We start from the raw sequence: 23,299 nt of genomic DNA on the forward strand, positions 1-23,299 counted from the left end.
AAATGACTTTTCCGTAAATCAGCATTGGCTTTTTAAGTATGAAAGGAACATGAATAGGATAAATGCACCATGAACGTAGATGTGGTTAACGACTGTTCAAAGAAACTACATTTCCCATGATCCCATTCACCGGATATCGTCCAATCGCTGCTTTGAGAGGTTTTCTTGAACGGCAAAAACAAGGAAGAATGAAGATTACTTAAACGTGTTTTTAATATCTACGTTTCACTTGTGCTAAAATGAAGTCTAAGTTATACCTTTCCGCCTGAAACGTATGTGTTTCTTCGCGTTTGTCGAGAAGCTACGTGACTGAGTTAACGTTAGCTGCTCAGGCTAACCTAGTTTTGAGGCTCCTTGCAGGCGTCCGAATCCGTTTCAGTGATGGAGACCACGCCAAAAACAACCAAATTTAGGTCTGTGTGTTCTCCTTGTGACTCAAGCCCCGCTGAATATACACAAAAGGTTTGTTGAACTGTGGTTTAAAGTTTGTTTTGAAGTCATGCCGAAGGCAAAAGCTCTACAGTATTCTATTGTAGATGGGTAAAATATTATATAACATGTGAAAACCCACTAAAAAAAATGCATCCTGGTTTTAAATCTGTCTTCACATTTTCAGCATCCCCAAAACCTCAGTTCCTCTCTGAAGGAAAGGCTGAAGAGATCGAGACGCTCCTTCACATCTCCCTGTTCTGTGGCCAAACGTCTTCATGTGGATGAGGAGGAGGAGGATGGCCGACAAGTCGCAGCACATTACCGGGATGCAGTTAATAACCCTTCTTCGGTCATAGATATAAACAGAAATGTGACGAAATCAGGGAGTGAAATGATCTGTGGAGCCTTTCCCAAAACAACGCACCCTCCTGTGAAGGCTGTTGCGCATGAACCTGGCCAGCTGAGGAAGGAGGTCAAAGATAAGACGGAGACACTGCGCCGGCTCAAGATGGTTAAAATGTACAGAAGCAAGGTGAACCCACAGGGGCAGAATGTGTGTGGTTGAGGCCCACGCTTTCATGGAAGTACCAATCACGTGTTGCTTCTCTCTTTAGAATGACACGACGCAGCTCCAGAGCTTGATTGACAAGTGGAGGAGCTGCGCTCAGGCGGCGCTGCAGGAGCTCCAGTCAGACGTCTCCATACATGGAGGAAAGGCGAGCCTGTCGGAGCTGATTGACCTCTTTGGTCTGGATGAAGGCATTCTGCACTTTGATCGTTCGGAGGAAGATTTTACCTCCTGAATAGAAGCTCAAAACACACAGTTACACGCACAACTACTGCAGATGTTTATATGAAAGTTAACATAATGTTCGATTCTTTTGGTATTTGGTGTTTGTTCCTGCTGTAAATTGCATTACATTGAGATTATTTTATGAGCATAAATTAGGGTCCGGATTCTTGGTCTGTCAATAAAACTGAAAGTGAAACCGTTGCCAACACTGCTGTCCTTAGATTTGTTTTGGCTCAGCGAGTAAAGGATAGTTCCTCCTCCTTAAACGCTCCACTTCTGCCTGGAGCGTCGCCACCTCTTTCTCCTTTATTTGGACGAGGGACTTCAAGTCCTTCACTTGGAGAATTTTCTGGTAGCGCTTTTCTCTCTCGCTCTCCTTCTCTTCTGGGGCTACGAAACAGGCCACAACAGTCAGACCAAGGAGACTGACATGTTACAAAAGGGCTAAAAGTGGTTTATTACCTATTGCTTTGTAGGTTTCTCTTCTCTCCTGCAAAACCGCCTGCATGTTAGCTATGTCCTCTTCCAGCTGCGCGTTCTCCAAAACCTTCTTTGCTGCCTTCCTTTTGATCTGTTGAATTTTATCTTTGCGTTTTTGCACATTCTTCTGATGAACCTGAAAGCAAAGAGCACACTTGAGCCGTCATCTGCAGAAAATACAAAGGCGAGCGTGCGTTTAGGAGGACGCGATTCAGCTTCTTTTGAGCACCTTTTCCTGGAACGCTATCGTTTTCTCCACGCTGGAGACTTGCTGAGTTGTGTCACTGCCGTGGCCTTTCTTGGTGAGGTACTGAAAAGAGAGGAGAGGATTCCAAATAAAATCCATCTGACGTTCTATGTTGTGCGTAGCAAGAATGTTCAAACGTTAATGGCCTCAGGATGGATTTGTTTATAGATCAGGCTTTATCAAGGGCCTACACAATGTCAGGAAGCTGCTTGCCACACCTCAGCACTGGTACCTGAACCTTTTCCAAAAGAATCTGGCTTTCAGACGTGGAAACGTTTGTTTGTGCCATGTTCACTGACTTTACGACGATGACTAATTTGAACTCAATGTATTGTGTTGTTGCCCTCTTAGTGTTCTTGCCCGGTATGTTAGGAGAATCGTTAATTTTGCTGCAGCGGCTCCTCTTTGCCACTGAAGCTGCTGAAGTGTGAAAATACAAGAGTAAAAGCTGTGTTCGCAACATTAAGGACATCTTCATTTTCAGCGGTGCTGCTCCTCTATCCATGAATGAGCCCTTGACTTCATTGCATATTTGTGCACTATACTGAAGGAGCGATCGGATCTTCTGCTCTCTGCATATTAGGAAACATCTTTGAACAATACCAAGCACAAGAAAAGAACAGTGAGTGGAGCCAGTATGAAAAATGTGTCTGTTTCAAGGAATGCCCATCTGTGGTGAAGCATGGTATCAATCAGACATCATGTGATGCGGCCAGATTTTTAAAATAATCTGCTCGGTAACATTGGAGCCAACGATTCCAAGATGTGTTTCATTCCAAATCATTGCTTAAAGTAGAAAACTTCTGATATGCCACCAAAACACAGGTGGTAAAATCCTCCATTATCCTCACATGTTGCGGCTTCTGAGTAAAACCCTCGATGGGACCTGAGATAATCTTTATAAAACAACATCGGGGTTTCGCAGGAAGCTAATTGCACTTACATCCCGTTGCTCCTCAGTGAGTTTTAACTGGCGGATGTCCCTGCACTTGTTGTTCAGATCCTCCATCTGCATCTTCAGCTTCTTGTGCTCCCACTGCAGCTGGATGATGCCCTTACAGAAGTCTTTGCACTCCACCATGGACTTGATCTTCTGCTCTGCGGAAGTCTGACCAGAAACATCACGTTCACAGACTCGTCTTAATAAGCGACGTCCCTCAAAGGGCTGTTTGTGTCAGGTGGCGGTCAATAACCGACCCTGATGGTGTCGTTGAGGCGCTCCACCACGCTTCGATCTAAGAGGACAGAATCGCTGTAGTCAGCGGGGAAGTCTGCGGTGGACACCTCCACCTGCTCCTGCTTGAGAGGGACCAGGATCACGATGTTGCTCAGGAAGTGGTTCTTCTCCTCGTGCTGGCTAGATGTGGACACACGAGCATAATATTTAGTGGCAGCGTCGCGTTTTTGCCTTTGCTGCCATTTCTCCTCTGTTTGCTGCTACAGCAACACAGCCATGTGCTACCTTTTAAGTGCATCATAGAGATTTTTAATTTCCTGCTCTGCGGTCTCCAACTTGTCTCTTTTCTTCTGCAGCACGCCCTGCATCTTGGCAAATGTTTTGCCGTTTACCTTCACCTGAAAACGCCAAACTGTGAGTGCATACCTACACACAGAGCGCCCACAACTGCGCATGTGATGCATTCGCCACGACCCTCGTTACCTTGTGCTCACTCTCCACTTTAGTCCTGCGGAAAAGACAAAACCTCTCCCAGACCGCTGGACTCAAGCATTTCGGTGTGTTCTCCGGAGCGTCCAGCTCCTCCATGGCCTGCAGCAGATCAGCCAGCTCGTCAGGCTGCGGGGAGCCACAGGGATGAGGCTCTTTAGAGACGCTGGCGTTGCTCTCTGTGTGCGTCTTTGTCTTGGAAACCCTGAGATTGTCGAGATAATGTGCAACAACTGCTCAGCATTTCCCAGCAAATGAAAAGGGACATTAGCTTATGTTTTTTGTATGACAGTGAACTTAATATTACAAACCTGGGTCTTCGTTTGAATAGCTTATAGAGAGTGTTAATCACATTTTTTGGTACATCTTGGAACTCCTTCTTGAAGTCCTTGTCAAGGACCTTAAAATCCACAGACATTATATAGCACACTGTCAGCTAACTGTGTAAAGCATATAGAAAAAGATCTGAGTCCTAAAAGCCAACATACTCCGTCTTCATCTACAATCCTGTCATAGATGTCACCAAACAACCTGACTTCTTCTTCATAGCTCTCCACCTCCTTCTCACATTCTTGCTGTGGAGGAACCAACAAAAGGATGAGGACCTGTGACTGTCAACCTTGAAATCTCATAGTAAATCAAATTAAAAATAAAAAGCCGTTTTTATGTGGCATAAACGCCCTTTGCTCAGTCGACTGAAGTGTAAATGATGTTAATAAAACCCTTCGTTACGACACAATGTTCAGGTTTCCTGACCTTGTGTGCTTCCACTCCTTCAAGTTTGGACTTGAGCTCCTGCTCTCGGGTGTTCATCTCCTGTTCTTCCTCCACTGCAGTCATAAGATAGGCAATCTTAAGTTCTTCCTGTAAATTACATTGAAACAGGATTTATGAGGGGTCATCAACACAGGTGCCTTAAAAAATGCCTTAGAGCCATTGTTAATTAAGAGATGCAATTACTATCTACCCAAATAGTGAAAGTACTGGGTTAATGGCCCCATTTTGTCATAACACAAAACACACAAGGCTGGCGTAGTATTTTCAGCGTCACGTGACGCATTTATACATGGCTCACCTGGTTAACCGCCATTTCACAGCGTATTTTCTTCTCAAACAGCTTCCTCAAATTCTCATCAAAGGTTTCAGTCACGTCCTTGTTGATGGTGTGCAGTTTCTTCATTTCAGTCTCCAGCGACTGTAATTAGAGTTCATTAGACTTCTACGGATCCCTGGAGACCAATGCCATATAGCCAATCGTACCTTTTTGTATTTTTCCTTCTCCTCGTTGAGTTCTTTAGTTTTCTTTTCAAACTTTTCGTATCGTTTTTTCTCCTCCTCGTCCCATTGGCTGTCAGGTTTGCTCAAAACAAACTCTGGGGGAGGTATTTCCTGTGGAGTCCATTCAATAGAAACTATGTGCCCTTCGTGCTGATTTAGCTAATTCAACTGGCACAAAAATCCCCCTAACACACTTTCAGACCAGTTGAATCTCTTGTACATCATAGGAATTTAAATTAGATGAATCATCAGTGTTTTTGGTGTTTAGATTTGATATATCCTTTTATTAGCATCATTGGTATGACGTTATGTTTAAGGCTGTGACCTGATTGTTATTGATCAAAAGTATGAATGGTTTCAGACCTTTTCCAAGATGTCCTCCTGCTTCACTTCCAGCGCTCCACCCATCATCTCATTAAGGGCGAGTTCTCTGAGGTTTTCCGTCTGACAAAAAAGGACAAGAACGTAATGACTGAAGGCTGGAATCCATGGAAAATCATGTTTAAAAGGTTGTGTTGGGAAATGACGCCTTTCAGAGTAAAATAGATTAGATATATCAAGCGTTTTTTGCCACATTTTCAAAGATTAACAAATTCGAAGCAAAAAGGCGTTTGCTGTGGCGGCATACTCTGGCAGCGAAACGTTGTTGCTCTTCCAACTTCTTCCTCTCCTCCTCCTGTTTCTGCTCTGGGGTGAGGTATTTCTCTGCTTTTATCTGCAACCAGACAAAGGTGCAAAGCACTGCGTCAGGTTTTTTTTTTAAAGAGGACTTTGCCATGTTTCCCTCATAGTTTTGCAGGGCGTTGTCCAACTTTCTGTGCAATTTGCCAGCTTTTTTTTGTTTGTTTCATATTTGAAGAGGGGGGTCAGTAACCTCAGAGTCGTCCACAGTGAACAGCTTCTCAGGCTGCTCGCTGTCAGTCAGGCTAGGCTCCCACAGCTCTCTCTTCATGTCCAGTTTAACCATTATCCGCCGGATATCTTTGTTTCTCTCTCTCACATTAAGGATCTCCTGCAGCTTGCGTCTGTGCAAGGCCTCAAACTCCTCATCGAAGCCTTTCTTGATGTTATAAATCACATCCTGTGCTCAGATAATGAGATTTATAATAAGTTTCACTCACATTACCACATGCACAACAGTTTTCTAACACACTCTCACCTGTAGTAGAACTATCTGGTTGATTCTCTGCTCTGTGGTTCTCAGGCTGAACTGACTGTAAACGTATGGATTTGAATATCCTAGCTGTGCAGAGAAGCTCCCCATAACAGCAGCACTGTCTGCTTCCTGGCCTTCCTCCTCCTCCTCCTCTGTCACAGTTTCTATATGCTGGAGTTCAAAAGAGACAAAGCTGAATTCATCTGGAAACATTCCAAAGAACAAGAATGACTCTGCGGGGATGCAAGACTGCAAAATAAAGTAATTTTAACAATAGTCCTCATGGGAATCTTAAAACCGGAACTGTGGTGCATTCATTATTTCCTATCTTGCACAGGGGAAATCCATTTTGTGTCATCACGTTGAACCCAGTGAGTCTACCACTTAAGTTACTGCACTAAAGGCTGTAACGAAAAGCTGATCAAGTTTGCTTACAGCCATTTCAAACTTCCGTATCTTCTGAACCCTCTGAAGCTCCGCCATGTCTGCCTCCGTTCTCTCTTTTAGAGGGTAGTTCATCACCTCCAGGTCAGAGTGAAAGGCCTGGAATAGAATAATAGGACAAATCAGGGTGTTCTGTGCTGAATAGGAAATGTTACACTTGTTTCTAATGCATCTTACTTTAATGGCCTTGCCTTTGACCTTCAAAGAGTCCCAGCAGTCTCTCTTCAGGACATCGTACAGGTATCGCTTTCTTGCAATCTCCCGCTGGATTTCTTCTCTTACCTATGATGACGTTTCAGTGAGAAGCTTTTCCATCTTTACATAATCTATTTGCACTCTCATCTGCATCTGCAGGTTACCTGATTAACCGCCTGCTCCATCAAAGCCTCCTGTTTTCTCTGTTCCTCTGGATCCAGGGTAAACTCGCTGTCTTTCAGACGCTCGATCTCTTTGCAGGTTTCATTTTCAAGCCTCATCTTATGCAGCTGGAAATGCAGGAAATACTTTGGCTTTAAACTTCACCCTGCAGAACTTTGTGCTCCAGGATAAATATCAAATGTATCTTCTTCTTTTGGGCTTTTTAGCCTTCAGGGCTGGGTGTTTTCAAATGAATCATTTTCACTCCTCTATGTGACAACTTTTGTTAGATGCTCTGCATGTTACAAAAACAGGGCCCCAGCTGGCTGAAGAGAACAAACTTGTCAAACGATGTGATACTTGTGAGGACATGTGCTGTAAAATGTGGATGCTTCAGCTGAAACATTAATCACAAAAATAAGCAAATAAATAGGCAATAAAACTCACCGAGGCATACAATTGTGCTAGGTCCTTCCTCAGGGTGGCTGCTATGGCTTCCTGCTGTTCATTTTCCTCTTTTACAGCCTGTGGAACCAATTACATTGGTTAACAATTGTAATTAGGGATCATTATGCCTTTATAGTATAGAATCGTCTGTCAACACAACCCTCAGTTAGATGCTAGCCAACATTGAATCACTCAACATGAAAGTGGATATATTGTAAAAGCCAACTAGACAGTGGCTGTTTGGTCCCCATTTGTGGGGAAAAAATGAATTGGATCAACTTAAACACTCCATTTTGAAGGATGTATCAGGGTTTGGCTAATGACCATTTTAATTGTTTTTTGGCTCTTATGGTTAATTTTCAATCTCAAAGGCATATCAATAATCATTGATGACTTTTCAGAGACTATTACTAAATCTGCCGGCACATCCACTTTTATCGGTTCAGGCTGTCACCCACGGCGTCGTCTTCAGAGCGATTATGATTAATAACAGCTGTTTCCTTTCCTCAGCCCACTTAAACAGAGCATGTTTTATACTCCTTTTGTGTCTGACCTGAGCAGATCATGCTGCTCAGAGACCTGGACAAGAAGGTGTGCGTGTGAGTCCAGCATGTTTTGTATCACTGGGGGCTGAGAGGCTTTTAGATTAGAGGCTCCTGGAGGAAAGCTTAAAGGTCAAAGCATCAAAAGAGATTTTTAACCCCAAAGAAAACTGTAGCTACTGTCAAACATGGATGTAGGAGTATTATGGTGTGAAACTGTTCTACCAGCACTGTTTTTAATAAAAATACTTGTGTTACATTCACATCTGTAATCCTACACACAGTAGCAAATGCCATGATTAACATGTGTTGTGCTCCTTCCGTTTTAGAGTCAAACAGAAATAAATGTCTTCTCTTAATATATTACTCTGCTTTCTGTTTTTCCCTCCATAGTTCCTGTCTGTGACTGAAGTTCATCGATATCAGTGATATATAAAGAGCAATGTAACATAAGTGTAATCAAAGCTCCTTTGACTTTTGATCTTTTAAGAGCCAAATAACAAAGGTTTTAGACTCACTACATGAGGGAGGGTGATCTTTAAAAAGCTATGCTCCTTTTCAAGCGTGACTATTTCAGTTTATTAGCCACTGACCGTCTTTTGCCTGCTCTCCAGCCAAGTGGAATGAGAGGGAGGAGGGGACGGCAGAGTCCCTTCTTCCCGTGTCACATCCACCGTGGTCGCTCCAGCACTGGCCTACAGAGAGTTCACACATGTAAAAATAACACAGAGACACAAATAAATAACGGTATTTGACCCACTGCTGCAATGGTGTTCATGAGTTGTAGTAATTTAAATATGGCGTTGGTTCTATTTGAATATCCGTTTGTCTTGGATTAAGAATAAAAACAAACTCCTCCGGTCTTTGTAATTTAGCACAACTGCTAAAGTAGAATAACTTCACCTTGAGTTTCTCGGATCCTGTATGAAGACTATCCACAGACTTTTTCATCTTACCAAGGTCCCGATCTTTCATCCTGTACACACGATTGACAGAATCATTATTGTTTCAAGGGCAAAGTCATGATTACTCTATCTACCTGCAGTGTGAGACTCATTACTTTATATTGTAATAAGTGTATCTGAGAAATCAAAATACAAGCTTAAAACCCACCATTTTGTTGTGCAATTTAAGCATTACCTTGGAAGAAACAGTTACTTTGTCTGTGACATCATCACTGAGAGCAACAGTTCCCTCTACTGTGTTGTACAAGCATGACAGTCTGCTTTCTGTTTACCTTAGATTAGCGCAAACAATAGCGCCATCATTTAAGCCGACAGTGAGGAGGGTCTGGCTGTCTGCAGAGAACAACACGCTCCCAACTCTGCTACTGCCATACGGATGACACTGCAGCTGAATAAACTGGTCCTGTATGGTAACAGTGTCACAGACAGCAGATATAAAGCAAATACAACTGAAGTGTTTTGATGAAGTAAGTGAGACGATCTACCATCGAAGTGGTTTCTCGGACACGTAATAGGCCACCTCGGCCCACAGAGGCCAGCCATAAATGGTGAGGAGACAGAGTAAGACAGGCAGGACCCAAAGGATGACCTTGCACTTCCTCCTCTGGCTTCAGCTGGACCATACGCTCACTGGAAGCAGCATCTGCGTCCTGAATATAAAAAACAAACACACAGGGAAGCTGAATCATGGCATAAATCTTTGAGAACCTTTGTCACAGGTTTGTTACAGCAATAAGGAAAGAATATTGACAAATATCTTCGATATATATCACTGAAAATGAACATTTCATGCAGGTAAGAACAGAAAAGAATAAGTGGAAGTGTACCTTAGGGAGGGGGAAGCGCTGGAGAGCTCTTTTCTGGTGGCAGTAAGCAAAAATCTCTCCGACTCCGAGGACACACGTCTGAATTGGATGAGGCACTTCATATCTGGATATTTGAAGGATGTCAGCTGCCAAACGTCTATTCCCATCTACACAATCTGGACCTGTAGGTCACGAGGCACATAACTGTAGTAGAATGTAAATCAGTAATAAAGGGGTTTCTTTTAGAGGACAACACAATAGTTCATCCTTTTAGGGTATCACTGAAGGACTGTTCCAGTTTGAGCCTGTAAGTAACAACTTCTGTTACCTGATACACAACAAATTAAGTTTTACACAAATTCTGTAACCTCTGCCATAACGTCTATTACAAGCAAATGCACAACATTTTGGAATTTTAAGAATTTTCACACTGATATCTAATTAAAATACATTGTAATTGTGATGTATTCAGCACAGTTTGAATCTTTAGCCCTTATAGAAGCCTTCTTTGTTGCACTTTAGACATTTATTCATCTGAAATTCTATCTCATTAAACAGGTTTTCCAGGATCTTTAAACACCTGTGTGTTTTTAGAAACCACTCAGTCTTCAGCTCCCATTTTAAGAGTGTTAGTGACAACATGTCTAAACATGCTAATAAATATGTCCAGCTAAATTTTATTAACTGGCGTTGCTTAAATCCTTGGAATTCTCGCTTTGAAGGCTTGAACGGTAACAACTAACACAACATTTCATTGGGTGGACAGGTCCCTAAAGCCAAGTAAACACCAGAAAAACACCGTCCATTATTTTACAAACATTTAAAGTATATTGTTTGTGACAATCTTCATTTTTGGTTATAAATCAACTCGCATTGGCTGATTGTAATTATGACCCATTGCTTGAAGGAACATAAATTGAATATACATAAATTTCTGACATCACTCTTTCACTTTATCCATCACCTCAGTTCTATCATTTTGAACTCTGTCCTGCTGCAGGTGAAACTGGCTGCGTACGATCAAATAACTCTAACTCTGTTCTGACTACCAACTTATTTTATGGAAGTTTGGGATCTAATGTTGTAAAGCCAATGCCAACAATCAGGTTTTTTTTGAATAGGTGAATGGGTCTGTAGTATACCTGCAAGACCCCTCAGGGGCAGAGAAAGCACTGTGAGCAGGCTTCCACTCTGATTATGCTCCTTCTGTCCAGCACACAAAACTAGGAGTTTCACTTGTTCACAATCCCTGACACACTGAGTAGACAGAGACAGAACTGGACCAGGCACAACTGGAAAACAAAAACCAAATTGGAATATTGCATAAAAGCTAACATTACACTCACGTTTATGTACTCAGCATTGATTAGTGTTGAACATTTTATTATAGTGTAGGATCAGTTTAGATGAGTTTATAAACAGTATCTACCTGTGTAACCTAGGACTGAGAACCCCTCTGATGGCTTTGCATTTACAACAAAGACATGTGAGTCTGAGGCTCCGATGAAAAGATAGTGTCCCTCTTGATCAAAACTGTAAAAGAGAAGCACTTGAAAGGCACACAAACATTTGGCTTTTTCCACACACATTTGTACGAAGTAAATGAAACGCTTGGGAATTGCGATACTTGCACTATCTGATCCACAGAGTGGTCAAGATGGACCTCGTGTATCAGCTGAGGCTGCTGCTCCCTCTTCAGGTCAACAAAGAGCACGACTCCTGAAGCTGTTCCAACAGCCGCGTATTGCGCAACAGGGCAGCAGGCCACACATGTCACCTGAAAAGACACAGAGCAGAACTTAAGCTACCTCTCTCGTCCTTTCTGAGCCAGTGTTGTACATCTTGGTTTGATCTAAGTGCTTAGAGGTGAATGTCACATCAGTTTGAAGAGACAGGGAGCCGAGTAGGCGGCCATCTGTGGACCACAGCTGCACTTCTCCAGAATTCTTCACTGACTATAATCAGCAGAAACACAATTGAAATTCCCAAAAAGACACAACACATTGTGGGTTTTGGAGCAACAACAATTACCACACAAATGTTCGTCGGAGTGTGGGAAAAAGCAGCTGCCACAGACCTCCCACTGCCGACATCCAGGATTTTCAAAATCTCATCCGACCGATTTGGATTCACCGTGAAGATTTGCCCCTGAAAAATGATTACAATAACCAGATCAGAATTTCCTGAATAATGTTCAGGTTTCTCTTATAATCATTCTTTTGAAAAAAAATGGCAAATTCAGGTTCTTACTTTGTTTGAAGTAACAACCAGCATTTCATTGTCGGGCGAGTGCATCACTGTTGTGACGGTTTGCTCAATTCGCCACGTTTTTATGATTTCAATCTGACCTCCTTTGACTCGCAGGCAGTGCACCGCGCTCTCCTGTAGAGCATATATACAGCATATATGTTTCTTAGTCTAGCTTTATGTCAAATAATAAATCCGGAAAAATGAAAGTACACATGTTTACCATTCCTACAGCAATACAATCATCCCTCCAAAGTGTTAAACCTTGGAAGGTGTCCTGTCTGAGTTCAGGGATGGCTTCAGCAGCTGCTTCAACAAATACAGACGTTAAAAGCATTTTTACTGGTAACCCAACTTTAAAAAATAGCCCCACTGTGTCTGTGCTTATTTTACATGAGGGGTTGAACTGCACCGAGACGTAAAGGCTCTCGGGGTCAACGAGCAGCAGGAAGCCTTGTGCACAGGTCACATAAAGCTCTGACGTTGCCGTCCAGCAGACAGCAGCAGGGGTCAGTTTGGCTTTGGTGCAGACTTCAGGCTGTGTAAACATATTTGGAATTATATAACAGCTTAGAGTTCATAGATTATGTGACTGATGGCAACTGGCAACAAGGTTTCATCCTGAAAGTCCAACATTAAGGCAGACATATGTTGATATAAATGATATGGAAAAGATTTTGCCTTGTCTCCTACATCCAAGAGGGGTATTGGAGGAAGTTGGGTTTCTTTGTCACTCTCATTAAGGTAAGTTGCCATTAGTCCCTTATCAACTGTATCCTCAATTGTTGGAAGCTCTATCACCCTGCAAAACAGTATTATATGAAACAACAAATGTTTGACATTGGTAATATGGTTTGATACCTTGTGTCATCAAAAAATATATATTCAATTTGAGTAACCTGGATACCTGGGCTTCAGAACATGAAGGTTAGTACTCTTCTCAATATTCCAAACGGTGATGGATGCAGTCCCCAAAGCACAGAGTTGGAAACAGTTTAAGGGGTTGAACACCAAGGAAACCACATCACACCCAGCTTTTGGTTGTGAACAAATTGGCTCAGCTTTTTCCCAGTTCCTGCAAGAAGGCCATGTTAGATGAGCACATTTCCTCCACATATACTGCATAAACAAATGTTATAATATATCTATTCAAATAACATATTAACACATAATAACACATCTCATGATCTGTTGGTTACCAAACTGTTATGGTGTAGTTTGGAAGAGAAGAACAACATCCCAAAAAGGGACCTCCATCACTTAATGCCAGAGATGTGCAGTCTAGTGGTGCGGTTCCTGTAAAGAGAATAAACAGCAATGATGGACTTCTTTGTTAGATTTATCCTTTAATTGTATTTCCTACTGGATTAAAATATAATACATCGTGTTTGGCAATGAAATGCACTTTACTTTTTACCACTTTGTGATAATACATTTTGAGACTGCAAATGTATAAGGTGATTACCATATTCTATAATTATCAAGACAATCATTTCACAACTTTACCTTTTAGTTTATTCTTTAACTGAAACTCTGGAAAGCTGTATACAAATATTGATGGGGATAGCTTTTGTTCTGAGAAAGCAAAAATCCTCTTGCTGCCATTTGCTGTCAATGCACCAATTTCTCTTACAGAACTCTGGAATACACTTTGTAGTTTAGTCTCCAGGTTCAGGAAACATATATGACTGGCATATGAATAGCAGATTGTTTTGTTGTCGACAAATTCGAAGAAACTCCTCTCTGTAAAAGCCTGGATCCACCTGGAGAGAGTAAAACAGGAAGTAAACCCTGTGTCATCTCTCTTGAATCCAAAGGACGTGGAAGCTAACAATTGAGCAAAAATATTGAAATATAAGCTTTTTATGGTGTAACAAATGAAAGGTAATTAGAATAATTTGGTGCATTTACATACCTAATTTCCAAGACCGCGTTTTTATCCATTTATGTATTAATACCAAACAAAAAACCATACGCCACTCAGGAGTGAAGGGTCGCGTTAGGTAACCCTGGCAACCAGACAGTCTCGAGGAAACACCCTTCGTCACCATTGGCTGAAACGTCTTCTTCAGCGGCACCGAACCCGGAAGAGTGTGCACTTAGCTGAGCGGAGCGCCGTCTGTCTGCATACCGTCCGTCCGTCTATATTTCTGCTGTTTAAGAGTCCACCTGAAACAAACATGTCCACTGAAAAGTGTCACGCTAACGGTAAGAATTCTGCCTTTTTTTGGTCTCCTCATTAAGCTGTTGTTACTTTTACTTGCTTGATTAGGGGCGCGCACCTTTCCACTTAAACAGATGGCAGACACGTTCGATTAAATATGTTTTGCTGATTTTATGAAAGCTGTAAATAGCTGCTGAATTTAATATATACTAAGAATTTGCCCTTATTGCTGATATCTTTGGAATGGTGAGATCCTTTAAAATGACATACTGATGTTGGCCAGGTCATTATCTTGACTCACGATGACTTGGTAAAATTGTGCGCGTACTCGCACTGACCTAAATTTAAGGTCAAACTGATAGGTTGATCTGGTGTCTTTCACTTTTGTTGCATTTAATTTCTCCTGCAAAATAGTGATGTTGTAATGTGAAAATAGTGCAATAATGTGGCAACATTAGATATGCACAGGATTTTTTTATTTTTTTTAACAATAAGTCAACTTGATCGTCTATTTTGTTTGTGAACTTTTCATCCTGTAATTATAGCAACCAACGCACAATGTTATAATAATGCAAGTCAGCATAAATGGATTGAACATTATCATAATCATCACATTGGTAAATGGACTTTATTTGTTGCAGGTAGTCCTGCTCCAGGTCCAGTCCCTGAAGGCCACATCAGACTGTACAGCATGAGATTCTGCCCATTTGCTCAAAGGACGAGATTGGTGTTGAATGCCAAAGGGATCAAGTAATTCCATATTGAACCACATCTTTATTCCCATTGTTAAATTCATCAGTGGTCCTGATTTCATTTGGCTGCATACATTTCTGTACTGCAGGTATGAAACCATCAACATTCACCTTAAAGACAAACCTGACTGGTTCCTTCAGAAGAATCCTCTTGGTCTCGTTCCAACACTGGAAACACCTGCTGGAGAGGTGATATATGAATCCCCGATCACCTGTGAATACCTGGATGAAGTTTACCCTGAAAAGAAACTGCTTCCTTCCACACCTTTTGGTAAAGCTCAGCAAAAAATGATGCTGGAGCATTTTTCCAAGGTATTAGAAATGTGGCTGAATACCAGTTTGCAGTGCAGTCTATTATGCTTATGAATATAATCTTAAATGTGCCTGCTGTCCACAGATAGTTCCATATTTCTACAAGATCGTTATGGGTAAAAAGAATGGAGATGATGTGTCAGGACTGGAAACTGAACTAAAAGAGAAGCTGACCAAATTAAATGAGGTAGGTTAGAGAATAGTCTAGAATTTTAAAATGAAATATCATTGTCCCCTAAAACTAAAGATGTTTTTGAATAAAGGAAAGTCACCCACTTGTGTGCTTTGAATTACTTAGCTCAATAATTACATTAGGTTTTTACTGTACACAACTCTGATGTGTGTTACGTTACATTTGCAGGACTTTGCTAACAAGAAGACCAAGTACTTTGGTGGCGATTCCATCACGATGATTGACTACATGATGTGGCCGTGGTTCGAGAGGCTGGAAGTCTTTGGACTGAAGAGGTAAGAAATAATCTCCTGAATCAGAGAAAATACATTTAATTGAAACAGTACAAGAGCTGGATAATAAACCAAAAAAGCAGATTAATTGTTTCAGAGCATATTGGTTTTTTTACCTTCATATTTCTATGAGAACACAAACGCGTTACAATTCAGTCTGTGATAAATACTGAGATTTTGCCTTTTAACTTCAGCTGCCTTGACAACACACCTGAGCTGGCAAAGTGGACTGAACGCATGTATGAGGACCCAGCGGTCAAAGCTACCTCGTACAGTCTGGACACGCACAAGGCCTTCTACAAAACATACGCTGATGGCAAACCTGATTACGACTACGGCCTGTAAAAATGATTCGTTTCCAAAACTTAAACCGTCTTTTTTGTTATGGTTTCTGTCATCTTGGTCTTTCTATCAAAAACGGAACTGAGATGTAACTAGATTTTCAGCATCCAATAAATTTTTCTCAACATCTGTTGTACAAAAATCTCCTAATAAATAATGCGCATATAAATATATCTATAGAATATCTACGGTAACAAAAATAACTTGTCTTACAAATAAGAACACTGGTATACAAGACTATATCAGAAAATAGATGCGCTAACATTTCTAACTGTTGATAAGATGGATGTGTGCTGAGGTAATTAATGTAACCTTCATGGAAATACTGCTGCGTCCATCAGTAAACTAGGCTGTTCCATCCATCAATCCTCCAACCTTTACACCTCAAACACATTTTTATTCAAATGCTTCTCTAAATATGGAATTATTTTAAGGAAGGTAAAGAATACAATCATGAAAATGAGATAAAAATTAGACAGGGACTACTTTTGGTGTTTTTTTAACTACAACTTTGGAGGACTCATGGTCTACATTTCGATCTCTTTCAGAGGATGATACGTTCTACTTTTTGCGACTTGTATCATCCATGTCTGTAGACCTCCACAATCATAAAGCTGACATTTGAGACTGAGGTGAAAAGTCAGTTTTAAAGGAACCTTGGAAGAGGAGCTCAAGAAGCAACATGCACACAGTGCTTATGCACAAAAAGTAGCTATTGTTGCACAGGTGGCGAGGTTTGGAGGTCATATTCTTAACAGTTCAGTACAACAGTCGGATAATTTGGATAACACAACTGGTTCACACCCCGTCACCAAGCAGGCACAAACCATTAGACCAGTGAGGTGTGTAATCCTGTAGGAGCGCAGGTGCATTTTTTAGCATCTCATTGAAATGCTGAAGTGTTTGAGCATGAAGCTCCGCTTGCAGCACCAGACACCGGAGCAGATTGACGGGCTCTGCTCTACTTATTATCTCAGGAACGTGGATGAGTTCTGTCACCTTACTGTTCCCAATCATAACATGATGCAGTCTCTTTTCCTGTAAACTCCTATGCAAGAAGCTGAGCAAATCGCAAAGCCTGCTCTCCATGTGCTCCGTGCCCCATGAAGAGGCCCTTTTACCCAGCAACAAGTGCAAGAGGACAGTCTTAATGTGGTAGTTTGTGAGTGCCGTCCTTCCTGTGAGGCTTGCCTGTTTTCTGTGGAGAAAAGTAACAATCTGAAGGCAGTGTAAGTGACAGGAGTTTTGCGGTAGACGTTTAGATATCAGTTTCAGCAAATTCCTCTCATACACTGCGAAAGACAAAGGCCAGTAGGGGTCTGGGGGGCTCTCGGAACCGGATGGAAAGTGAGAGACAAAGTAGGCATCTGTATCCTGCAGCTGAACCACTGGTATCATGTTCAATACAACAACCTTCCCTGAATGAAAGCGGACCTTTAGGGCGCCCGCAGCATCCAGGTTGCGAAAAGTGACCTCAAAGTCATATTTGTGGGAGATGCGTCCCCAAGCTTTGGTAACAGAGATCTGGAACCACTTCATGACTTGATCTTTAGATAAGAAGGATGTGTTCCTGGTGCAAAGCAGGTCATCGGGACTGCGTTCCACACTGGGCACATCGTTCCCATTATGCAAGAGACACAGCACGTCCTCCCCCATGTTAGCAGAGCCGCAGAGACAGCCCTCGTTCCCACCAGACTTGGAGACCTTGATCTTGCCGCAGCCCTGCATGTTCGGAGGCACGTTGCTGGAACAGCTGCACCACAGATGGAACTGCAGCGCAAATGGATCTGGAGGTGAGAAAGGCACCAGGAGGTCGCACATCAGGGGCTTGCACACCTTCCAAGACTCAAACACGCTTCCAATTCCAACAAAGTCCCCGACTTCCATGTCGTCATCCCTGTCACACACACTCCGGAGTGATTCCAACAAGTCGTCAGCAAAACCCTCCACGAACTCTCTCACCCTCCAGATTTCATTGGAGGATGTGTAGGTGCATTTGTCGCAGAAGTTGTTCAGAACCTCCTTGTCCAACGCCTTCAGTCTGGGGGCGAGGGAGCCACCTTCTGAATAAATGTCTTCGTCCCCAAACGGTGTGATTTCTGTATGGGCCCCATGCATTCGGAACATCTCGATCACCAGGAATACTAAAAATACCACCGAGCTCCACAAGTACCCGCTATACTCCTCCTCAGAGCTGATGTTTTCTGGCTCTGGTGTCAGCTGAGAGAACTCTTTCTCCAGCTTGGCCTGCTCCTTTTCCAACATCTCTTCATGTTCCCGCATGCGAGCCATCAGTTCCTCATCCTGGTCATGGAGCGTGGCGTTCTCTTGAGGGGAGAGCAAGGGATGGTTTAATATGGCCGCAGCCACTAACACACACATGCGTGCAATGGCCCCCTGCATCTTCAGTTCATTTTATTTAAGCACCCTGCTGATGACAAGGCAGCAGCCTAGACCCTGAAAGAGAGGAAATTACAGTTTTACAAATGCTAATTTAGTTATTTGGCAGAGTTGAACTCCGCCCCAGTCTTTGTGCCAAATATAGACACATTTGCTAGTTTCAGTCTGAAAGGAAGTAAGATTAGGCTTGTTATCAACTTTGTTCCTCTTTTTTTGCATCCTGTTAACATTTGCTGCAAAATGAAATAACTGTTCCCTCCCTTTTAAAAAATGTGCAATAACCTTATTGGCTCGTCTCCCTCGGGGTGTTTCCTGATGGCCACCAAGCAACGCAATATTGTGTGCAGGAAAGGAAATTGCATAAGCCCCTTGCGTCTTAGCAGATCGTAATAGTGGAGAAAATGGGATGAATGTTTAAAACCGACGACACTTTACGGTGATGGAATATAACGTGGTGAGAATACTGAGAAAGAACACGTGGATCATGATCTCACTCTAGGGTGGAATTACTAGTCGTTGGTAGGGTTTAAAATTACAGTGTAATTGCAGAGTATGTGAGGTCATACAGGCAGAGAAACTTCCCATGACTTGGATTTTTCCAAAACTTGCATGGCTCAGTTTGTCCAAACAAACACCCAGACAGAGAGACAGAGAGACCAGACCAGCACAGACGGTCATTTAAATCTTAGATCTATGGTGGATCCTTCCTGTCAGATACAAGAAGCAAGTGTTGCTGTTAAATGTGCTAAACAACAAAAGTATTCCACTTTTCATAACGTTGATGAAGACATGTCAGGCGTATTACAGTTAAAACTGCACAATCCATAAGCAAAATGCACGTTTTTCCATCGTTGTTTTGCTCACAGATTGAGGCTGTCTCCGGTTGTCTTAGTAACAAAACAGCGACCCGCCATTACGGAAAACGCTGACTGAAAACGTTTTGCGGACATCAACTTGTAGACTCCCAGGATATAAAAGTAGACATAGTATATAAAATCGTTGACCTTACCTTTGCACTGGTCTTTGTTTCTGAACGTGGAGGGTTCTCTCCATGGAGAAATGCTTTGTTAAAACCATATGCGTCAAACTCATGAGAGCAAGCTTGGGAACGCTTGACGCTTTATTTCCCCACCCATTTCCGGATTGTGAACCCCACCCATCCGGTCAGACCACGCCCACTCGGAGGTCTGAACGCACTCAAAATGCGATTGAGAAGAGCCTTCTGCAACACTCCCTCAATAAATTATGAGCTTAATATTTTGTTTTATAATAACTCTAAATACATGAGTGATTAGGCCAACCACGTCACTGTTATTGGTACACTAAAAATGTAAAAAAAACAAAAAACGGGCTTTGTTAATAGTACCCAGACGTCTGCTAGATTTCATATTAATAACACTCATGCAATTTTAAGGTCTTTACTTCTAATGAGGGAACATCTTGCAAACATCCTGAAGCCCTTGCAGCTAATGCTAGAAGACTGCGGTTATTGCAGTCAGGCAGTTTCAGTTAACAAGTTGCATGTGGTTGTGCCATAAGTGGATGGCAGAATTTCTCAAGGATAGCTATTGCAAGAGACTCTTGTTGCAGTCTGCCTTGTTTTAGAAAAGAAACACAAATTGAATCCTGCTGCTTTTATTTAAAATCATTTAACAGCATTTTAGAGTTGAGAAATCATTTAAAAATGTGCACCAATCTCATAACAAAACAAATCAGAAGACAAATACTGCAAAAGTGAAAACAGTAACAGTAGAGTTCAGAGTCTCAAGGCAACCAAGCGTGCATGTTTTTGATCTGCAGGTGATCTCTGGAACACCCTCACAATATGTAAACTCCACACAGAGCGAGCCAGAGAGGTCTGAGCCAGGACCTAACTCGGACTCGCCTGGTGGTGGATTGGCAGACAATAGCAATTGGTACGAGCTTAAAAATAAAGTGCTTGTAAGTTTTTTCTTTGTGTTGTTTTTAAAAAAATGCTTCCATTAGACAACATTCCCAGCAGCACGTCTCAACAGAGATTCAACCCTGACAGCTTTGTTATTTTTTCCTTTTGTTTTAAGCAACTCAATCAACTTCTTTGCAGCCTCTTGGCCATGCTTCTCTCTAAAGCGGTTCAGCAGCTCTTGTGTCTGTTCCTCGTGGTCATTTTGGTGATTAAGTTGGACAGACTCAATCGTCACCTGTGTTATACCGCTTGCTATCGCGATATCTTTCATATCCTTCCATCCGATTATGTCCGCGATGTCAGGCAAGTGAGGGTAAAGCTCCACTTCTGAAAAGAACCGGAAGATTATTACAACAAAGTTCAGCACGCTTAAAGGGACAAACACCTTTCATTGTGATTTTAATAGCATGTGGAATACTGAACTGAGTAAAATCCCACCTCTCTCCAGGAATATAAGATGCCAACTACTCCCTTTTTATTACTAGATAATGATTTACGATTTTCAGAATAAGATGTTAACTTATTGTTAACACCACCACAGTTTAGCATGTAGGTCTGAAAGCCCCCCTCATATTTGGGTCTGCATAAATTGCATTTCAATACAGGTTTCTACCATGCAACCTGATATTATCTACAGGTTTTCAACTGTGGAAACCATTGAATCAACAGATGATTCTTACCTTTTAACGGCTCCATTTCCTGGAAAGCAAAATCAGGATAAGTGTTAAACACGTTTACACAGCAAATAAACAAGCAAACCAAAACCACCAACGTCTGACTACAACACAAACTAGGACTCCAACCATTTCAGACAACTGACCTGTATTTCCTATAGAAAAGAGCCGCTATTGCAACAGTAGAGACAGAAAAGTATTTTTGTAACCGACAAAGACAGCAGATGTTAGATAAAACAGGAGAAAGTTAGTATGGTAGCACAGTAAACAGCAGATGCTAACTTACCCTAATAGTTGTAATGTCCTCTGACTGCTGTTTCCTGCCTTTTGAGGGAGACAAAACGCATAACAACTTTAATAACACTCACCTGTTATACCTGTACCTAACTATCGACGGAGATGTTCAAGCGCCCTCCGTGGGTCTCATTATATTAAATACTCACGTTTATGCCAACAAGCTACCACGATCAGAAGACCAATGACAGGACCAATGACCCCAAAAACTATGCCAAGTATAACTCCGACACTTAGCCCATCTAAAAAAGAAAGGTATTGACAAATTTGGGTTATATAAAGGAATTATGATACAATAACATAATTATGGAGAGAGTTAATTGTATTACACAAAAGCATACCTGGAGCTCTTTCATTGCAGACTGTGTCATTGTTGGCTGTACAGGCTACTTTGATGCCCTCAGGCTCACATCTTGAACCAAAATAGATGAAGGTATGAATGACGTGGAGTTATGAGGGCTAATTTATTACGTATTTGTCTTTTTTTTTAAAAAAAAGAAAAATGTCAGCAGTCTAACAGTAATAAATGATGATGCAAGAACTTACATACTACAAGGGTTGCAGAGTCTACAGATTTCCAGTTTACTGCTGCAATAATGGTCCTTTCTACACCGACACTTTCTGTTTCTGGCAGGAGTGCAGGGTTCATCCTCTTCCAGATTATCTAAAAAAATGTTTTAAGCACAAGAGTGACATGAGAGGGACTGACAGAACTGCATAAGCTCTGTAACAATAACAACAATGTTGCATTTTATATCACATTAATAAGCATTTTTGAGCTATGTATTTTCTTTAGAAAGTGTGAGCAGAAGTGAGTGTCACCCAGTTGCACTACTGTACCATTGGGTTGTGAGCACGACCTGCAGGGCTCACAGGACATCTGGCTAGTCGGCTCACTGCTGTACGTATCGTCTTTACAGGTCTCACATTTTCCATATTGCAGGGTCTCGGTGCAGTGTTCCATCAGATAGAGACCTACAGCATGAGGATGCATAGAAATGGTTTAACTAACCAGGTTAATCTGATGATCAGTCCACTGTTCCTTCTTTTACATAACTGATAATCAGGGACTGTGGCCACAACATTGGACATGCTTGAACATTTAAATCTCTTTGAGAGTACAGCTCGACCCACAGAGAGTAACCATTTCAAAGCCTGTGCAAGCTCCTGATCCTAACTGGGAAGTACACCAATTAAGCAGTAAGACCAGGCTGTCAACCCGCTCCTGCATATTCTGGAAATCAGATGCAAATCAATGAATCTGACACCATGCAGACGTACCAGCAGCACACAGGCAGCAGTCCCTTCCGTCATGTTTGTAGGTTCCATCGACACACTGGGAGGAAGAGGGGACGACGAAGCCGCTGGAACCGAAAGTAAAAGTACGAGTTGAATTCCCAAGTAAGTACACAACACAAAATGTTTCACAACATGTTTCCTTTTGTTGTGACTATCTTATATCAGTTCCACTCACCTTATTTATTATGTCACACACACACACACACACACACACACACACACACACACACACACACACCACACACACACACACACACACACCTACTTGATTACGTCTACGCACAAAAAAAAACAACCGTCAATCCACACCCGCCCGTCGACACGACACTTTAAATCTATAATCGATCATAAATATACGTGAAACTAAACTAAAACCTAACACTAAACTAAAACTAATAAACTAAACTCAAACGAGGTCATCTATTCCCAAATAAAAACTTCGAGACGGAACTGTCTTGGGTTGCAGGATGTAGGTCGAGTTACATTTAAGTACGCAACGTCAAGCAAACGTCTGAAGTTTACTTACAGTGAAACAGCGACGTAACACAAAATCAGTGTTTTAATCCACCCAGAAGACACGTTTGAACCGGCTTCCATCGCGCCCACACACGCTCCTTGACCTCAATTTGGTATCTGAAGATTTCGTGCGAGATTTCCTGTTATATCGGCACTCCCCTACTGACAGGAAGTGGCCAGGCGGCACTGGAGACGCTATTAAATAGTGAATTCAATTTATTGCACTAACTGTTACTGCAAGCCCCCAAATTGGGAGTCTGTAACATAATATTAGAC

General features: G+C 41.9%; 5 protein-coding genes across 8 annotated transcripts; 2 read left to right on the forward strand and 3 right to left on the reverse strand.

The window, feature by feature from the left end:
* The first annotated feature begins 2 nt into the window (after nucleotides 1-2).
* Nucleotides 3-1,431, forward strand: sfr1 (SWI5-dependent homologous recombination repair protein 1). Its single transcript, XM_057047967.1, has 3 exons — nucleotides 3-462; nucleotides 617-964; nucleotides 1,047-1,431. The coding sequence occupies exons 1-3, from the start codon at nucleotides 382-384 to the stop codon at nucleotides 1,233-1,235; spliced, it is 618 nt and encodes a 205-aa protein (XP_056903947.1). The 5' UTR covers nucleotides 3-381; the 3' UTR covers nucleotides 1,236-1,431.
* On the reverse strand, nucleotides 1,257-13,907 carry cfap43 (cilia and flagella associated protein 43). Of its 2 annotated transcripts, none has more exons than XM_057047954.1 (38): nucleotides 13,776-13,907; nucleotides 13,367-13,623; nucleotides 13,060-13,156; nucleotides 12,768-12,935; nucleotides 12,554-12,662; nucleotides 12,254-12,398; nucleotides 12,084-12,166; nucleotides 11,864-11,995; nucleotides 11,645-11,761; nucleotides 11,491-11,568; nucleotides 11,245-11,390; nucleotides 11,043-11,146; nucleotides 10,756-10,905; nucleotides 9,635-9,795; nucleotides 9,293-9,457; nucleotides 9,080-9,210; nucleotides 8,746-8,818; nucleotides 8,436-8,537; nucleotides 7,301-7,378; nucleotides 6,856-6,981; nucleotides 6,674-6,778; nucleotides 6,488-6,595; nucleotides 6,056-6,223; nucleotides 5,771-5,977; nucleotides 5,525-5,611; nucleotides 5,260-5,340; nucleotides 4,879-5,007; nucleotides 4,694-4,813; nucleotides 4,375-4,482; nucleotides 4,107-4,193; nucleotides 3,930-4,018; nucleotides 3,613-3,823; nucleotides 3,415-3,527; nucleotides 3,150-3,309; nucleotides 2,896-3,060; nucleotides 1,935-2,015; nucleotides 1,688-1,841; nucleotides 1,257-1,615 (listed from the first exon to the last, which is right to left on the reverse strand). In XM_057047954.1, exons 1-38 carry the CDS (start codon nucleotides 13,802-13,804, stop codon nucleotides 1,443-1,445), a joined length of 4,797 nt encoding a protein of 1,598 aa, XP_056903934.1. In that variant the 5' UTR covers nucleotides 13,805-13,907; the 3' UTR covers nucleotides 1,257-1,442. The 2 variants fall into 2 exon arrangements, with proteins under 2 accessions (XP_056903934.1, XP_056903933.1); XM_057047953.1 differs by having other exon boundaries at nucleotides 12,542-12,662.
* Nucleotides 13,908-13,929: 22 nt separating this feature from the next.
* Nucleotides 13,930-16,024, forward strand: LOC130534084 (glutathione S-transferase omega-1-like). Of its 2 annotated transcripts, none has more exons than XM_057047965.1 (6): nucleotides 13,930-14,068; nucleotides 14,666-14,774; nucleotides 14,866-15,088; nucleotides 15,174-15,275; nucleotides 15,450-15,556; nucleotides 15,748-16,024. In XM_057047965.1, exons 1-6 carry the CDS (start codon nucleotides 14,041-14,043, stop codon nucleotides 15,896-15,898), a joined length of 720 nt encoding a protein of 239 aa, XP_056903945.1. In that variant the 5' UTR covers nucleotides 13,930-14,040; the 3' UTR covers nucleotides 15,899-16,024. The 2 variants fall into 2 exon arrangements, with proteins under 2 accessions (XP_056903945.1, XP_056903946.1); XM_057047966.1 differs by having other exon boundaries at nucleotides 13,932-14,068; nucleotides 14,670-14,774.
* itprip (inositol 1,4,5-trisphosphate receptor interacting protein) lies at nucleotides 15,577-19,455 on the reverse strand. Of its 2 annotated transcripts, XR_008952793.1 has the most exons (3): nucleotides 19,305-19,455; nucleotides 16,022-18,352; nucleotides 15,577-15,961 (listed from the first exon to the last, which is right to left on the reverse strand). XR_008952793.1 is itself a non-coding variant. In XM_057047963.1 (2 exons), the coding sequence occupies exon 2, from the start codon at nucleotides 18,296-18,298 to the stop codon at nucleotides 16,694-16,696; it is 1,605 nt and encodes a 534-aa protein (XP_056903943.1). In that variant the 5' UTR covers nucleotides 18,299-18,352; nucleotides 19,305-19,455; the 3' UTR covers nucleotides 15,577-16,693. The 2 variants fall into 2 exon arrangements, 1 of the variants encoding a protein (XP_056903943.1); XM_057047963.1 differs by having other exon boundaries at nucleotides 15,577-18,352.
* Nucleotides 19,456-20,254: 799 nt separating this feature from the next.
* Nucleotides 20,255-23,196, reverse strand: fas (Fas cell surface death receptor). The gene is made up of 9 exons (XM_057047964.1): nucleotides 23,034-23,196; nucleotides 22,490-22,572; nucleotides 22,049-22,183; nucleotides 21,755-21,872; nucleotides 21,550-21,620; nucleotides 21,358-21,450; nucleotides 21,201-21,238; nucleotides 20,921-20,939; nucleotides 20,255-20,567 (listed from the first exon to the last, which is right to left on the reverse strand). The coding sequence occupies exons 1-9, from the start codon at nucleotides 23,102-23,104 to the stop codon at nucleotides 20,278-20,280; spliced, it is 918 nt and encodes a 305-aa protein (XP_056903944.1). The 5' UTR covers nucleotides 23,105-23,196; the 3' UTR covers nucleotides 20,255-20,277.
* Nucleotides 23,197-23,299: the final 103 nt, after the last annotated feature.

This window comes from Takifugu flavidus, chromosome 11 (assembly GCF_003711565.1).
Source record: "Takifugu flavidus isolate HTHZ2018 chromosome 11, ASM371156v2, whole genome shotgun sequence".
NCBI lineage: Eukaryota > Metazoa > Chordata > Actinopteri > Tetraodontiformes > Tetraodontidae > Takifugu > Takifugu flavidus.

Coding starts and splice junctions, on each gene's coding strand:
- sfr1 (XM_057047967.1), top strand. CDS start 382: ATGGAGACCACGCCAAAAACAACCAAATTTAGGTCTGTGTGTTCTCCT. Junction 463..616: donor CCGCTGAATATACACAAAAG/GTTTGTTGAACT, acceptor TCACATTTTCAG/CATCCCCAAAACCTCAGTTC. Junction 965..1,046: donor TTAAAATGTACAGAAGCAAG/GTGAACCCACAG, acceptor TTCTCTCTTTAG/AATGACACGACGCAGCTCCA.
- cfap43 (XM_057047953.1), bottom strand. CDS start 13,804: ATGGATAAAAACGCGGTCTTGGAAATTAG. Junction 7,379..8,435: donor TGGAGAGCAGGCAAAAGACG/GTCAGTGGCTAA, acceptor TTGGTTCCACAG/GCTGTAAAAGAGGAAAATGA. Junction 3,528..3,612: donor AAGTGGAGAGTGAGCACAAG/GTAACGAGGGTC, acceptor TGGCGTTTTCAG/GTGAAGGTAAACGGCAAAAC.
- LOC130534084 (XM_057047965.1), top strand. CDS start 14,041: ATGTCCACTGAAAAGTGTCACGCTAACG. Junction 14,775..14,865: donor TTGAATGCCAAAGGGATCAA/GTAATTCCATAT, acceptor TCTGTACTGCAG/GTATGAAACCATCAACATTC. Junction 15,276..15,449: donor AGCTGACCAAATTAAATGAG/GTAGGTTAGAGA, acceptor TTACATTTGCAG/GACTTTGCTAACAAGAAGAC.
- itprip (XM_057047963.1), bottom strand. CDS start 18,298: ATGCAGGGGGCCATTGCACGCATGTGTGTGTTAGTGGCTGCGGCCATA.
- fas (XM_057047964.1), bottom strand. CDS start 23,104: ATGGAAGCCGGTTCAAACGTGTCTTCTGGGTGGATTAAAACACTGATT. Junction 22,573..23,033: donor TGTTACGTCGCTGTTTCACT/GTAAGTAAACTT, acceptor TTTCGGTTCCAG/CGGCTTCGTCGTCCCCTCTT. Junction 22,184..22,489: donor CTGCTGCCTGTGTGCTGCTG/GTACGTCTGCAT, acceptor CTCATGCTGTAG/GTCTCTATCTGATGGAACAC.